Below are 18664 nucleotides of genomic sequence, written 5' to 3' on the forward strand. Positions count from 1 at the left end.
CTCGATTCAAAGAAAATAAACAATTGTTTCCAAAATCTTATTTTTAACTTTCTTCGTAGACATTGTGACGGTAACGGAGTTTGTATGGGATATATTGATTTAGACTAACACGATTTGCACTCATAATTTTAGAACAAAACGGGACTTAATCGCGTAAACACTTACATTTATATTAGGCCCGACGTTTCGAACATCACATTATGTTCGTGGTCACGGGTAGACTCAAATAATATAAATGTAATATAAATGTAAGTGTTTACGCGATTAAGTCCCGTTTTGTTCTAAAATTATTTGTATGGGATTTTCAAAGTTCTATGTTTTCTGATGTGGACTAGCAATAATAACTTATGCTTTTTAAAATATAAAATGGCTGACCTTGTAATACTGCTTAATTGTCAACAATTGATCTTACAGTCACGTTCACAAACACAATACACGTACAATACTAAACTATATCTTTATAAATTGATCTCCAAGCTTTCAGCTACATCTATACAGTTTTATACGTATATCCAACCATGCTTTGTATAAATAAGTACAACATGAATATATATTGTATATATTATATACAATATATATTCATGTTGTACGCAAATATTAAAAACACACAAAGAAAATACACAAGTACAACATGAATATATATTGTATATATTATATACAATATATATTCATGTTGTACTTGTGTATTTTCTTTGTGTGTTTTTAATACCAAGTACAACATGAATATATATTGTATATAATATATACAATATATATTCATGTTGTACTTATATATACAAAGCATGGTTGGATATACGTATAAAACTGTATACCTAGATGTAGCTGAAAGCGATTGCATGTACGGATCAATTTATAAAACTCTACTCGTAACATAACAGAATCCAGTTTAGTATTGTACCTCTACATTGTTGTATTGTGTTTGTGTTTTTCAAATGTAACCTTAGTAATTCGCCTCGCACGCATTGATAGGCGATGGGAACGCAATACCAGAAAAGATGGATGGAATGTGTGAACAACGATATGAGAGTGAAAGGTATTAGTATGGAAATGACGGCTGATAGAGAGAAATGGAGGAAGATGATCTGCTGCGCCGACCCCAAATAATGGGAAAATGGCAAGGGAATGATGATGATGATGATGGGAACGCAATACCAGACAAACGCTTACAATCAAATTTACTGCTGTAAAGGTTACTGGACTCCCGACTAGAATAGTCGACGCCGTCCAAACGAGTTTTTCCAATAATTCTGTTCAATTTGTTATTGTTATAATTGTATTAAGCTCAGGTAAAGGAAATATTTTTATTTGACAAAAGTGCCTTCCTCTTTTATTACGTCAAAAATCTTAGGTCGTATTTCGTAGACTTTGGTAATGGAAATAGTATCCAATGCCTAAATTACTTTAAGGGAGAAAAATTACCCTGCCCGTAGCTTGAAATATGTAACTCTCTTCAGAGCATCCAATTTAGACGAAATTTGAAACGAGATGGCGTATGTAATTACTTAAATAGTATGGTATCGAAAACGCAGAATCTTCCTGTTTCAGCTATAAATGGGTATTGTGTAAAATTATTGTAAATGGCTATTAAATAACCAAATTGAATATTTATAAAAACATCACAATAACAATACCTACAGTTTTCTCTACAATGTGTAATTATAAACTTAGGAATACCTAGCAAGCTTGGGTCAAGTACTTTATTGACTCGAACCACACCTCGGACACTGGCGATCAAATATATTGAAAGAGGCGCATTCCTAGCACACAGTCTTAACTCGTGTAGGTGAACGCGTACTATGCTTGTATGAGTGAAATGTGACAGGTCGACTGTTTGTGTTTTTGACAGGCGGCAACTGTGAGGTAACAAGAGGGGGTGGGCGGCACTTTCAGCGGGGAGCGGGAGTGGCCATACTGTACGATAGTACTCTTTATTATACTGTGCTGGAATTGTTATTATAATTATGTATGTACCTGTATTGAAACTGCTGGCCTAGCTGAAATGACAATCGTTGACGCTAGACACCGATCGAAACGCAGTCTGTCTGGCTCTTTACGGAATCCTGTACACATCGTATAAACGTTTAAAAACGGGACGCAAACGTATGTAAATATTTCGGTAAGCCTCATTTAGTGTGGGATGTCGAACAGCCCGCACGGTTTTAATTTTGAAATAATGTTTATCTAAACAATTTCATTCAAAAACGAAACGTTACCACAGCCACACACTGTACCCACAATGGATTTAAAATATGTTAGAGTACTGTACTGTCTCTAATTAGTAAACAAAAACAGCTAGGATTGTAACTCTAGCGCCGCCTTTACCGAGAACTAAGCTTCCATTGAAATAACCCCTTCCTGGGATACAAAAGGCTTTACTTTTATGGCTTTATTTGCTGTGAAAATCAGAACATTGTAAAATCGGAAGTGGAGTATTTTCAAAATTTTCTTTTCTGGTTTGTTATAATGGCTATTAGTAGTATTTTGCATGTAAATAAATATCGGGAGCTCGACAAACAACAAAAAGGTAAAAACTATATAATTATTGTGAAACGAACCATGCGTAATTCAAAATTTTTAGATAAAGCTCAATTTTTCACTGATAGGGCTATATTTATTTAGTGATTTTTTCGGCAACCGCACATAGTTTTTATTTAGTAGAAGAAATGTTACATTTGAAACTAGGAAAACGTTGAGCAAATTTTAATGAGGCAACCTATTAAAGTTTGAATATTATGAACAAATTACATAATTACATATTAGATGAGGGTATAATATTTGTATGGCATTAGATAACATCAAATGCGGATCGTAATCCGCAGACGAAAGACGTGCACCATAAGAATACTAAATTATATACATCAAATTGAGTTCAACGTTGTAGTATTTATTGCTACTTCTAGCAATCTTGGGCAATTCATATAAATACTCTTAAAACAGCAGTACTACTCTGAAATTAATATGATATTCTAAAACAAAACACTTCATACACGCATCTTACCCTCGTTAAATATAATTATTCGGTTACCACGAAAACTGGCACGAACCAGCCCCTTTTATGTTTGTAAAAGCTTAGGTGCTAAGACCCAGGTTGGCTTGGTAACGTGCCAGGATCTCTGAGCGTGTAATATATTAATCCTGAGTGGCCTGCACCAAACATTATTTGGAATATTTGCCTATTAAAGTCATTGTAATGTACTAATTTGTCTATTCAAAAAAAAAATACTCTTATCCACCTGTCTAGGTACAGGTATACATGTACATGTATTACTTCAACGATACGAATTGCAAGTAAAATTTTGTTGTAATTAGTATCATTATACACCAAACATGACATCTTTAATTGCAAGCACCATTTTCCAGGAAAGTAATTATTGTGATTATGTACTACACAGTGACGAATTGACGATCTTAGAATTATAATTCCATGCAATGATTGGTTGGCCATATTTAGAGAGTCAACGTTAGAATTGACGTATCATTAAGTCAACCTATTTACTAATTACATTATGAAGTTATTCATTCTGAAATGGCATCTCATGAGACTAAATGATGAAATCCTGGGGCCGTGGGGGCCTACTGCGCGTCGCCTCTATGAGGAGCTGTCCGAGCGCCACATAGACGTATTCTGGTGACCAGCGGGCTGGCCAATATTTCGCTCAGCGGATCGGCATTGCTATCCAGCGAGGCAATGCGGCCAGCAGCGTTCTGGACACCTTACCTAACAGCGAGGACTTAGGTAATTTTTTTATTTGTAAGTTTTTTGTAAGTGTTTTTACGGTGTTTTTACCGTGTTGTTGTACGTTATAATGATCAAATTCTAAAGTCTCCATCAACTCGTATCACCTCGGATGATTATGTAAGTACAATACGGATGCAGGAACACACGTTCGTTAACGTTATTGCAATAAAACGATAGCTTAACGATTTTTCTCCGCTTCGTTCAGATTCCCTGTGACGCACTGGCCTATAGGTAGATAGGACGCTATATACAACAAAGAAGAGAGAGAATGATTATTTTCCACTCCTTTTGCGAGAAATAAAATTTCCGCATTTATCAGTAAAATTGTGAGAGCCCATAACTATGATATTTATTTGTTTGTTAGCGGAAAAGCCTCAGTTTTAAAATGAAGGGTTTTGAATTGTAAATTACCGCTCTGTGTATATTTGGTCGAGGGCCGAATAAACGACGATTTGATGAGTCGTGCTAATCCATACTAATAATATAAATAGGAAAGCGTGTGTGTCCGTTTGTTTGTCCGTCTTTCATGGCAAAACGGAGCGACGAATTGACGTGATTTTTTAAGTGGAGATAGTTGAAGGGATGGAGAGTGACATAGGCTACTTTTTGTCTCTTTCTAATCCTCCACTTCCCTAAAATGGGGGTGGAAGTTTGTATGGAGCATTCCGCAATTTTCGAATTTAACGCGAGCGAAGCCGCGGGCAAAAGCTAGTATGTTTCATATGTGTAAGGGTCCAGCTTTCAAATTCATACAAGGAAATGTATTGGTGGTTCTCTAGGTGTAATAAAAATTTGAACGACGGTGTTTTGGAAGTCTATATTTTCACGTAGGTACAGTCAAGTGCAAAAATACGTATCGATTTTATCCGCTCAAAAATATGTACCGAGACCTTATTCCGCCGACATAAAGTGCTATGGGACATATTTTTGATAAGTTGTACGCACCCATATTTTTACACTTGACTGTACATACTTAGTATAAATGTTTAAGTAGTAAAATCATTTACTTATACTTTAAAACTGTTTATACTCCTAGAAAAATATCCTTGATTGTCTTGCTATACATAGGGTGTTTCATTTTTCCAAAATTTTGATTTATCTTTGACTTCGCTTTTCTTCTTGTTTCTACACCTATACAGAGCCCATATACCAAAAATCAGGGAAATCGGACAATATTTAGAGGTCGCACACTGTGGCAACTTTTGTCTGAAGAAGTTAGTATGGGCGCAGGAAAGGCTAGAAACAAAATTTATGTCACTTTTTGTAGTAGGTGGTTTAAAAGTGATTTTAATGAAAAGTTTTTATATTGAAGCAAGTTCGTTTAAAAAAAAATACTAGTTGACGTGGCATTTAGTTTCTAGGCAAGGTTTCTTATGGTATTTTTTGGACCCTCGACTTCCTTCTAAGGAACAAGTTTTTTTTAGTTTTTTGTCCTGTTTTTGGCATGAAGCAGTGGTCTCTCGGCCCTCTCGGGGCACTGATAACAGGATAGGTGGATGATATCAAGCGGTACATTGGCTATCATCAGGTCCGCCATGGACCGGCTCGGCAAAATATGGAGAATCTTCATCACAAATGCCACTAAAATGCGACTTGTCAGGGCATTAGTATCTCCCAACTTTCCCATATTTCTTTACGGTGCTGAGACGTGGACTTCAAGGGAAAAGAAGATAGATTTCCTAGAAATGTGGTGCTGCAGAAGAAAGCTAAGAGTATCCTGCAGAAGGTTCAGATGCGATGGACCAGCCAAGTCAAGGCTGCACTTAGTGGCCCACTCTACGAATGCGTAAGGAATGTCGATGCATTGTTAAGCTTGCTACCACCCCTGATGTGACGGCCACGACCACTCTGCCAAGAGTGTGACGACAAAGAAGAAAACAAGATCGTTCTTTGACTTAAGTATATTGACCGGGATATAGACCCTACTTACATTTTTGATTTTTATCTTAGAACTATTTAATGTTCAGGATGTTAGCGATTATTGTAGCCCTAACACCAGACTTGGTCGATAGTCTAACAATAGTCTATCATACCGCAAAGAAGAGTAAGTATACCTATATATTTAATAAAAAAATTAACGCTCCAGTCAAAGATGAAGAGCAAAACGGTTCTCGCTGAAAGTCGTCGAACATCACAGAAAATGCGTTACTACTTGCGAACAAAAGATAAGGTTGCGGCTTACACATGTAAGCTAAATGATGATGATGACTTATTTTATGAAGAATGGATGTTACAACTGTTGTATTTTAAGTTTAGTTTTACTTTCAAATAAGTTACAACTACTCTATTGTTTTATTTGAAAATAAAATTGAGTAACATTACTTTTTAGCGACTTTTTTTCAAACTGTTCATGTGTGCGACCTCTAAACAACGTCCAAATCACTTGAAAATTGGTATATAGGCGTTTAAGATAAGCTAGAACCGAAAGCCGAGCGAAATCAGAAAAAATATCACAATTTTTTTTTTCCCATACAAATATGAAACACCCTACTATACATATACAAGTAGATACCTAAGTACCTACTTAAGAACCTAAACCCAGGTTAACATTAAATAAATATTCCTGAATATTTTGGTTTACTACCTTCTCCAAAAAATAAAATAACTTAGGTAAATGATACTGTAGGAGGATTGTCAATTCGGGTTTCATGTATTGTCAAAAGCCTTCAACAAGAATAAAGAGGGTTTAAATATTTATAGACATGTTTACGCGAGCCTTTCTGCTGAGAAGAGGGTCCTGGGTGCCGCAATATAAGTAAAAGTCAGAACAATGACTTTCTGCTTAATGAAAATGACGCATGATAATACAGGTATATGTTATATACCTATACTTATTGGATATGGACATTCAACATGACATATGAAAAAAGTTTTTTATTTGTTTATTATTGTACCTATTGATTTGTTTGGTTGACATGATTTAGCCGAGGATACAAACAGCAATTTGCGTTAAGGTAAAATAAATGAAATATAAATGAACTAATGTCATTAAACTTGCAAAATGATAAACACACGGGTTAGTATTTTACCACGCGTTTTAACATAATTATTACTGTACCTCTACTATGTCACCATGGTACACCGATACTATTGTAAGCTAACCGCCACGTCAGCAATCTAAATTAACCGATTACTTTTACAACTGACCGATACGCTCCCAACCTAACCGCAACGTACGTATCTAAATTAACCGATTAACACACCTCGTTTTACAATTGAACTTTGTAGAGTCAAACCAGTTAGCAGCAGGTACACTCAAAGGTTATGACAGATGACGCCACCTTATTAGTCCATTGCATAGATAAAGAATTTCAAACGTGAGAGCGAGAAGATAATATTTTTTTCTCTTTCTCACGTATGAATGACAGTGACATGCCTAGGCACAGCACAGGCGCCGCCTGGCGGGATAAAATGTCACTGTGTCTCATCATTGCATATTCTAAATATATGCAATTGTTTGTGGTGTAAACACTTGCTTCGGTTGGGCTGTCAAAATGGCTGACAAATAACATGGTGGTGTGGTTTTTCGGCGCTTCCGAATAAACCTGCCAAATCTTGCACCAAGGCAAATGACGCAACGGAGCCACGCTGTTACGTCATCGCCCAAATCAATTGTTTAATTTTAATATTTTTCTCTTTTTTAGGATTCCGTACCAAAAAGGTACAAAAGGAACCCTTATGGCGCCGCTCTGTCCGTCTGTCTTCTGTCTGTCTGTCACATTATTAAATATCTCGAGAACTACTTATGCTATCGCTTTGAAATTTTGAATACTTATGAACATTGTTAACCTCTACAAATTGAAAGTATTATTTTTTTAGATTTATTAATACTCATTGCAGAAAATGGCCAAAATGAAAGGGGGGCAAACTGAAAATTTCAAGTAACTAGGTCAAGTGGGGTATCGTTAGAAAGAGCTCAAACTGTACATATCAAAACTATTTTTTATAATTTTTTGGTTGTGGAAAAAAATGTTTTTTGAAGGAAAATGTAAAAAAAATACCGTCCCCCCTATCTCCGAAGTTTACCAACAAAATTTATGAAATTTTCACCAAACATGGCTGTTATAATGAATATTACAGGAAAAATAAAATCGTACACGTATCTTGAAAACTTTTTTTTATTTATAAAAAACCTTTCAGATTTACATTTTCAATTTCAACACCCTTGCGGGTGTTTATTGTACCTGTATTTTTTAACAAAATAACAATGAAATTACCTGCTTTCAAATAGAGGCAAAATGGTTAAAATCGGTTCACGCAATAAACAATTATTCCATAAAAATCATCTTCCATACTAGCTCGCGCGCATTAGTTTACTCAATTTTCCGATAGATGTCGCTGTACGTTGAACGCTCATTTCCTACATCGCGTTTTTCCTGATATAATGAGGTCGGTTCAGGAGCGTCCTTGCGACATGTCGTAAGTCGTAAACTATTGAAGTCGAATAGTCTTGATTTTATTTGGACGTTGTCTAACAATAAAATTGTATATTAAAATATTACTTGTTATGTGGGAAATTGAGTCTTGAGGGATTTAGTCAAATCTGTAGAGTTCTATGAATAACATTTTGATGATTCAACTATTGAAAGTTTGTACGGAACCCTCGGTGAGCGAGTCCTTCTCGCACTAACCGGTTTTTATTTTGTTATGTCAGTCTAAATTTCGTGACGCATTGGTTCTACTGTAATGCCATGCAAACGTGTTTTACTAATAAATAAATAAATAATGGTATGGTAAGTTATGACCATAGGAAGTCAATTAACTGCCGTTCTAACTTTTCTTGCAACCCTGTGTTGTCAGTGTATTAGGGAAGTTTTTACCTGTCTGCGGTGTCCGAGATCCGAACTGGCCATCCCCTCTACGAGGGGAAATTGAGTTTCCTAAGCTTGCATTTTAGACCGTGGATTTTGAGATGGAGCATCGTCAAACCTTTAAAAAGGTACGGGTATATGCAAATTTCAAAGACGCATTCAAGTTATTGAACAACGGAGCTTCATGCTCCGGTCTTACATAAAGCCAAAGTTATCCCTTATGAGCTGCGTCTACGATTTACATTTTATTTACTATAGTAGTGTGACAACTTAACAAACATTTAATAAGAGAGTGGCCACGGAGTTTAGCCGCCTTCAAATTGGCCCAAAACATGTTGAAGCAATAGTGATATAATAACGTGAGTACAACCGTAGATTCATTAATTATTTAATAAGAGTTTTGAATTGTCTACACAACTTTGATATCCACCCGCCTTCTTCAGTTTTCCGTGATCATGATGCACGCAACTGCGTCGAAATATTGGGAGCTCGACAAAAATCAAAAAGGTAATCACGGTCTATCCCGGTCAATATAAGTCTGACGTAATTGTTCGTAATGTATTTGTTTTATAAATAAATAAATATAAATAATAATAAGCGTAATGTCAATGCCATCGCGTTATCCCTGTCACACCGTGTTACTATATCTTTTGTAACTGCCTGTGTGGGAGCACTAGGTACTAGTGTAAGTATGTACTGTCAAAGAAAACTCGATTATTAGCTTCGTTACATCCTGTTAATACTCTGAATAGTAGCCTTGGAACATATTCCGTTCATAAACATGATTTATTAGTAATTTCGCACACATAAGATATTAATTACATGGAGAGTAGTGTATAGTTATCCAATTTATCCATGTCTATTTTGAATGAATCTAGTTAGTGAGTCTGGTAACAAGAGCAAGTAAAGTAAGCGAAGACTGATAAACTTCAGTTGTTTTCGATTTGTAATCATTGTCATTTTTCATTCTCCGTGCATCATTTTTACATGTCTCTGTTTGGCCCGATGGTTGACTGGTAGAGGACGCCATTAGGCAGTAAGTTTGCCATTTGTATGTTTTTGTTTATTTGTAGAATAAAGTTTAAATAAATAAAATACAATAATAATGTCAAGTGTGTTGTAGTTACGTATGAAAATGCATTTTTAACATAAATACATATTATAGCTAACCAAGGAATATAAGATTAAAGGTTTGGTAGTTGTGGAATCACAATTCATACATACCTACTGGTGACAAATGTTGGTCATAGTTATAGAGATTAAATGGCAAAGTAGTCAAAGGTACTCGGGAGATCGGGTGTTGTAGGGATGTTGTTCGTCTTGAACATTTTAACTACTCTCTGGTAACATATAATTATTATTTATGTATATTAGTATACTCGAACTTTATAATCAGGCCACATCGATAGACTCCCACACTCTTAAAATACAGTTATAAATAACAACTGATTTGGATGCACCTAGTTCTAATTTACGTAAATGGCTAGAAAATTAGAATCAGACCGTCAGTTATTGACCCCTTATTCATAAAAAGGTTACCCCCTTATTCATAAAAAGTTAATGAAGTTAATTAAAAAGAGTTTTGTCCATTTCTCAGACACATATAAGTCATCATGGCAAACGTTTGTTAGCTAATTCAGGTTTATAAATGAATAACGAAATTAATCTTTAAATTATTGCTTATGTTCATACATACATACATACAATCACGCCTGTATCCCATAAAGGGGTAGGCAGAACACATGAAACTACTAATGCTTCAGTGCCACTCTTGGCAAATAAGGGGTTGAAAGAAAACGAAACTGTGACATTGCAGTGACAGGTTGCCAGCCTCTCGCCTACGCCACAATTTAACCCATATCCCATAGTCGCCTTCTACGACACCCACGGGAAGAAAGGGGGTGGTGAAATTCTTAACCCGTCACCACACAGGCATGCTTATGTTCATTACCTACAAATTTTGGTTATATTGAAAAGTTATATATTAAAAAAATATATTTGTTACATAATTATATAAGAAACTAAGAATAAACTTAAAAGCTAGCTAATGTCTAAAATAGGCCCTTGCGGGTTGTACCAAGGATACTGGCGACATTTACTCGCTGTATCGCAATGCTGATACGTTGTGCGAAGAAGTCGACAGCTCTTCGGTCACCAGTTACCTCAACCATAATTATATTATTATCACTACATAGTATAAAACAAAGTCACTTTTTCTGTCCCTATGTCCCTATGTCCCTATGTCCCTTTGTATGCTTAAATCTTTGAAACTACGCAACGGATTTTGATGCGGTTTTTTTTAATAGATAGAGTGATTCAAGAGGAAGGTTTATATGTATAATAACATCCATTAAATAGTGGAGAAGTACTGTTATTTTTGAGGTTTCTAATGTGATGTCGTAAATAATTACATGCGGGTAGATTATATTTATTTGTCTACCCCGAACATTTATATAAATTAATATCGGGTAGTTTTGTGTTGTTTACATGGGGTGACATTTTGCTGGGACGTCAGTCTTCCGCGAAGGGCCTTTCCAAAAATAAATACGTCAATAATTACAAGATTAAGATTGGGGCATGTCTGCTCCCCGGTGTTTTTGGCCAAACTACGTATAAGAGACAGCTCGATTTGCGAGTGCGGCCTGGCTGAAGGCACCGTGGAACATTTACTACTAGAATGTCCTAAAATTTCTTGTCCACTGTATAATTTAATCCCTACCAATGTGAGCCGTCCTATAAATATTAATTTCCTTTTAACACTAGTATTTTCTCCTCAATGTAAAATTCTTAACAACTTTTTAACAAAAAATAATATCAAATTATAATACCTGCAATACCTCCTTATATGTTTGAACACATAGGATACTATAAAAATATGTCCCGATTCTTTTAGCAAAAAAAAAAAAAAAAAAAACACCTTTGTATGTTGTATTTGTGTTTGTTGTAGTTTGTGTTTGTTTTAGATCAACGGGTTGGATGGATATTTTACCGAACACGAAAGTCTACCGTTAAATAAGTAAATATATTTGCACTGTCTTATCCAACCTTGACATTGGCAGAATCATCAAGAATTTGATGGAGGCCATAATACAAAAATTGAATTGAATTGACCACGGCCAGTGCAACCTGGCCGAAACGTTGGGAAAAAAAGGTAAAAATAATGTTAATTAATCGCATTCGACCTGTCTGTATGTGACTTTAAATATGTGTACAAAGCGCGAGAACTTAGTGTTATCTTGATAAGGGATAGGGATAGCGATAGGGATAGCGATAATCGTAAATTCGTAAATAAACTTAAAAATAAACTTATGCTTGAAGCGTATTACACTGTTGACGAATTTTTCAACGACGTGCACTCTTGAACTGGTTCACTATACCAACCATTTTGAATTATAAAATTGAAATGTATCTTCGACAGCATGTTTGCATTAACTATGTAAGTTATAAGTGCCGACTGTAGACACTTAATAACAAAAAATAACAAAGAAGAATGTATTTATATGTAATTTTGTTGACATGTAAAACTATGTTTGATAAAGGAATAAATGAATTAATGAATGATAGGGATAGCGATAGGGATAGCGATGTCACTACATAGTATAAAACAAAGTCGCTTTCTCTGTCCCTATGTCCCTTTGTATGCTTAAATCTTTGAAACTACGCAACGGATTTTGATGCGGTTTTTTTTTAATAGATAGAGTGATTCAAGAGGAAGGTTTATATGTATAATAACATCCATTAAATAGTGGAGAAGTACTGTTATTTTTGAGGTTTCTAATGTGATGTCGTAAATAATTACATGCGGGTAAATTATATTTATTTGTCTACCCCGAACATTTATATAAATTAATATCGGGTAGTTTTGTGTTGTTTACATCTCCGGTGACATTTTGCTGGGACGTCAGTCTTCCGCGACCACGGCCAGTGCAACCTGGCCGAAACGTTGGGAAAAAAGGTAAAAATAATGTTAATTAATCGCTTTCGACCTGTATGTGACTTTAAATATGTGTACAAAGCGCGAGAACTTAGTGTTATCTTGATAAGGGATAGGGATAGCGATAGGGATAGCGATAGCCATAGCGTTAGCGATAGCGATAGCGATAGCGATAGGGATAGAGATAGGGATACGGATAGGGATACGGATACGGATACGGAAACGGATACGGATACGGATAATATGGGTATCGTTAGAGGGATACGGATAATCGGTCGGCGGTCTCTTACAATCAAAGTGCTCTAAGACGATCGTTGTTTGCTTGCTTGAAGATTACGTTTGCGATAAGTATAAGCAAAATGTAAAACATTGTAAGGGATAATAGAAAAAAGTACTTTTTACCCACCGATCATATAGTGTCGAAATACGGGCTATGTGGGATGTTTATAAAGGTTTCCCCAGCGTATATAGAATTACCTACGCTGTGGTCGATGTGTAATATTTCTACAATCATTGCAAGCAAAAGTATTATGTGCAATCGAAATAATCGCAGATAAATATACCAGAGAAACCTAAGGATCCAAATGAAAATCTTAATGAATACTTTTATTACGCGGGCGAAGCCGCGGGTAAAAGCTAGTATTATATAAGTTAGTTACAATGTCGTATTATCCTCATTTACCGTTTCATCATTATTAAGGTATACACCGTATACATCTGTATCGTATACTCAAGCGGTTATCAATATCGCATGTAATTGATAGCGTTGTCCTCTCTCAGCTGAAGGGATATTGTCGTAATCAAGAGTCCTCCATTTTGTCGTCAGATATATTAACTGCCGTTTCAGACAGTAACGGGATAATGCCTGTGAAACCGATGATTTACAGAGTAATTTAAAAGTACATCGACATCAGAACGATATCCAAAAGATATCATTTAGTCATCAGGCGGGTAAGCACGGTCGTGTGATATATATAGCAGATCGCGTTAGTGCGTCCATTTCATGACAGCACAGAATATTATAATAGTACAAGTACAGAAGGCTCACTCCTTTGAAGTTCACAAAGCGCCGCCATTTTAAATTCCTACCCACATTAACAAACAGAGCGCACGCGAGCAGCCGACATTAAATTCTATTGCACCGCGCGAAGGTCGTCACCACTGAACGGGCCGCGAAGTCGCCGTCCCCGAAACGTACTTGTAGCGCGGAGTGAGCCGCCCCTGGTGATAGGTAGGTAGGTATTCTAATAGTGTGCTAGACCCGCAGAAGTCTTGTCTACGCCAATACAGCTATGGACAAGCATGAGCGAAATGTAAGATATCCGAATGACATGCTTCATATGGCATAATTATATCAGTGTATCTACGTCAGAATCGGCGACTTAAGCCGGTGCTGCCTACTCCTAGACTATAATAGAAAAAACATTGGAACCTCGGACGGATAAATAAAAGGAAGTCAATGACTAGTAAACACATACATAAAGTATAAATATATTCAACATTCGTAATATCACACCAATCACACGAAATTAATTATTTGTATTGAATTATATGTTCGTCTTTTGGAGTGTTTATGTTCAATCCAATTGAGTCGAAATTGCGTGACCGATTCGATTAGTATCTAATAAATATTTTATAAGGTTTGTAATCATTATAAGGGTAAGTAACTGGATAAATTTTTACTTCGTGTTCGATACTTAGGAAGGTTTTTATTATTTATTACTACATGATTTTTACTCATACTCGTATTTGTAAGTAAATATTTTAGAACAAAAATAATATGAAATTTCAGGTTTCAAAACAAAACCTAAATAATTTCAGTATCTACATCGAAATAAAATGGCGCGGCTTTATGTTATAGTCATAAATTAAACCTAGTCTGCCAACTACTTTAACAAACAAAAATAGTAATTGAATGTGAAATATTAGTACAAAATCATATTCTGTGACGGAGATACATCAGAGAATACAATAAATACACGCCAACAAACCTCATTATAACATTGTATCTCCCTGTACAAATAATTAATTGTATCCTGTAATTGTATCAAGTATGAACAAAGGACCTCTCCGATTAAATTTGCCTGAAGCTAATTCCGTGAACGGTACCACGAAGCTGCCAACCTAGTTGAGCTAACTTGTCAATAAGTGTGGTTGAGCTCGAGCGTTACTCTACAGCGCAAACAAAGTAGATCTAGACAAGATGCCAATATGGGGGATATTATGCAAAACTCTGCGCAGAGGGCGCTGCCAGAAAATTGTAGTGGGCCTACCGCGAACCATATTCGACGTCTTGACCCTTTGTCGCACATATAAATTCGTCCGTAAGTCATTGCATAAGTTTATCTATGTAGTCTGTGGGATAGTCCTGAAAGACAGAATATGGCCGTAATATTTTCTAATGTTCATGCTCCATGGCGTATCATATTTTTTATCACAATAATACAAAAGAGCGATAGAGAGGGAGAGAGCGGGAGAGACACGGGACAGGGGGACAAATTTAAGGCGGTTTCAACTTAGTTTCAAGTAATCAATTTTTCCATGTTTAAATAGAGTGTCCACTGGTTACATATGACACGCGTGTTCAGTGGATATATATAACACTAAAGTTAATATTGTAAAACATAGAAAATATTTCGAATACCTAGTTGAAATTATCCGCCAGTCGAAATTGTCCTCCTGAACCGCATACACCATCATTATTCTTGTATCTTTAACATTATAATCATTAAATCGATGTATGTACACATACTTATATAAGTATGTAGATTATATATAATTATTACTCAAAGATAACCGAAAAAACAAATTACAGAATCTAACTCGAAAAGCATGGATTAAATTTTTGTATGGAAATAGGTACTTAAATACCAACGATTTCGAGCTTTAACGGGCATTATCGTTCCGTTCTCTCCCCACCTTTGAATGCCAAAGATTAAGCCAGCTATTGGATAAAGGAACATAAATATTCAAGCGAATATTCCCAGAAATAATATCGTTAACTGTGTAATAATTTTGTTCAAGTTGGACCAAAATCTTCATTTGAATGTCACGTAATTATTCTGTTCTGAAAATTTAGAACAGTTAAAAGGAGTGTACCGAATGGTTGGTATGTTTAATCTTGCCAATTATCTAGAAAATTGGAGCGAAGACCCGCCCTTGCGCCAGTCCTAGGGGCGCTCTAACTACACCGCGATTTTGCTCGATCAAATTAACATTTCATCTGCGGTTTAAATGTTTATTGCTTAACTTGGTTAAAGTCTGAAGTTGTTATTCTTAGGTAAAAGAATCGTTTCAGCTTGGGCAGTATTAAATGATATTGTAGTGTCCGCCTTTTCTTTTGGTCGGTTATGCGAAGTTTCGAGTTAAGGACGTCGGAAAAACTAATAGAACTAGAGAATCGTCAACAGTATAGCACTTTCACTTCTCTAAGCTCTGCTCAGCGTTCCAACTGAACGTCTAGTAGCCTCCACAAATGAGAAGTTTGGACTTAGGAACTTAGGTTCCGGACGCCTTGCATCCGGAACCTAAGGAACGAGTTTCTTTTTCAAGTCTTCCACCTTTACTTACTATATGGATTTTTGGTTGAAAATCCAGCAGGCTAGCGGCGGGCTGCCTAACATTGAGGTGTTTTGAAATATATCGCGTTAGGTAACTCTGTGACATAGGTACCTAATTATGTACATCCTTATGGACCAACAGCTGCCTAAACATAAAACTTTTTCTTTACCTAAACAGACGTGCGGTGACAGCGGGCATAATGACGTGTATTCAAAGACTCGAGGAACCGAGGCATCGGAGGAACCGTCTAACAACAGGAGATATAATGAGCTGGAGATTTTGGTCTATAAAAGCCTGCTGACCTTAACCAATGAGGAGTTCTGGTTGAAATTCCGGTAGTCCTGCGACTAGCTGAGACTGCTGTTGAATATAACTACATCTAGATAAATGAACCAATATATTGTATAGCAGTAATAGAAGTAGTACTTCACTTTATTGTGTACAACAGTTTATATACAATTTGTAGGAATAGAGATACAGCTTATAAGGGATCTCTTCCAGCTAACCATGGAGTAGATAAGAGGATCGTTTCAATAAGTAAGATAGACAAACTTACAGAAGTACAGAAAGGAGAGGAAGAGGTCCTCCTCCGCTTGAAGGAGGTTTATTTTTATACTACGTCGGTGGCAAACAAGGATACGGTCCGCCTGATGGAAAGCGGTCACCGCAACCTATGGACGCCTGCAACTCAAGGAGTGTCAGATGCGCGTTGCCAACCCATTAAAAACTTGTACACTCCCTTTTGCTTTGTTAAGTACACAGCGAAAAGGAGTGTATAAGTTCTAAGGAGGGTTCGGGTTGTCGACGACTCAAAGGACAATAGACGGAACAAATTAGTTCCGTAGGTCCTTCCGTCGCCAGCACACCGCACCCTCGTTGAGCTCTAGCAGCCTTATTCACCGGCAGGAACACAAGTAGTAGTGAGTAGGGTCTAGTGCTATTTGGTTGCGATCTTCTTTAAGGCGGAGGTACTTCCCAAGTTGGCTCAGATTGTCTAAAAGTAAAGAAGCTTACCTGAACAGGCCTGTGGTGGCAGCGGGAATATGAGCGTGGTCGAGGATTTGCGGCGCGCGACGGCGCAGCCGAGGGACTGAGGCTTGAAGCTGCGCAGTTGCTGCATGAAGTCGCTGCACTCCATGAGCGCGACGTCCGCGAAGTGCAGGTCGCACAGGATGTGGTTCTTGAAACGGCGGGCGCGTTTCTGTGTACATAATGACAAAATTATTTTTTCTACTCCCGAACTGTTATTCGTCATTTACAGGGTCGTGCATAGATCTTTAAAACCCTACATAAAAGTCTATTCCCCAAAGCCGGTCCCCGCCGGTTTCCCGCGCACGCGCGCAGTAACGAAAAAAATGAAAACGCATTGTTTGGCTCTGTAACCATGGCAACGCATTGCTATAACGATACTGCGCGCGTGCGCGGGAAGCCGGCGGGGGATAGCTTTGAGCAGCTGGCTCGAGCACTGGCAGTGCAAACCTTTGCGTCAAAATATAGGAAACAGTGTGAATTTCACGAAAGTTATTCTAATAGAAAACTATTAAAAACTAAGTGCATGGTCGTAGAAAAAGTATTGTATTCAACGGTGTTTAACTGAGTCAAAAAATACGCGTGGCGTCTTTACTAACAATTTTCGGCTTCGCCTCAAATTGTTACCCGCAGCACTCGTCTTTTTTGGCCTACTTTAAACGCCGGTTGCATAAAATAAAGCAACACCAAAGGCACGGACCACGGACACAATGTCACGACCAAAACGTTGGAGCAAGTATAAACGTACAGTGAAGTGCAAAAATATGTTTCGAATAAATTATCTTATTACACCGGATTAAGATGCTCAGCTATGGGACATCTTTTTGAGTAAGATGTGTACACCCATATTTTTACACTTGACTGTATGTAAATGTTACGCGATTAAATCTCGTTTTAATGTAATAAGAATGTCAAAGGATTGCAATACTGTACAAATATTATTGATTGCGCACCAATATAAAAACAAAACACTCTGCAAGATTTATATTTTTTTACCTTTTCGTGTCCGTGTGGTAATGTTTGAGAATGTTACTACCCACTTTTCTTTCGTGAATTTCGTGGTTTTTGGTTCAATTTGTGGTGAGGGCGATGAGGTGTATATTGGTATGTTTCAGCCCAAGTTGCTGAGAGTGGCAACATTGGAGCTTGCTTAGCTAACTGAAACTAACCTAACATTTTTGGGATTATAATATATCTGGGCAAGTACCTATAGTGCTACAATAACAACAACAACGCAACTACCATGACAACTGGTTGACGACTGGTCTGGCGCAGTCAGTAGTGACCCTGCCTGCTGCGCCGCGGTCCCGGGTTCGAATCCCGGTAAGGGCATTTATTTGTGTGATGAGCACAGATATTTGTTCATGGATGAGTCATAAGTATGTAGATGTTTTCTTTATGTACAAAAACACATAAAAAAAAAGCATACATTAAGCCGATTGTGCCTGCCTAAACGAGACGGGCAGTTCATTCCATAGTTTCACTGCACGGACAGCAAAAGACTTGTGGTATCCACGAGATTTGTGAGGGGGAATGGCAAGAGATAAATTCGCGCTAGAACGCAGACGGTGGCCACTGCCATCAGCCAGA

At 37.0% G+C, this 18664-nt stretch overlaps 1 protein-coding gene across 1 annotated transcript in view; it reads right to left on the bottom strand.

The window, feature by feature from the left end:
* The window catches only part of LOC125235339, a 129419-nt gene that overhangs the window by 80158 nt on the left and 30597 nt on the right, over positions 1 to 18664 (bottom strand). The window contains exon 4 of the mRNA XM_048141879.1: positions 17060 to 17246. Within this exon, the coding sequence (XP_047997836.1) occupies positions 17060 to 17246 (187 nt within the window). The remainder of the gene's footprint in view (positions 1 to 17059; positions 17247 to 18664) is intronic.

The sequence above is a fragment of the Leguminivora glycinivorella genome, chromosome 17, assembly GCF_023078275.1.
Source record: "Leguminivora glycinivorella isolate SPB_JAAS2020 chromosome 17, LegGlyc_1.1, whole genome shotgun sequence".
NCBI lineage: Eukaryota > Metazoa > Arthropoda > Insecta > Lepidoptera > Tortricidae > Leguminivora > Leguminivora glycinivorella.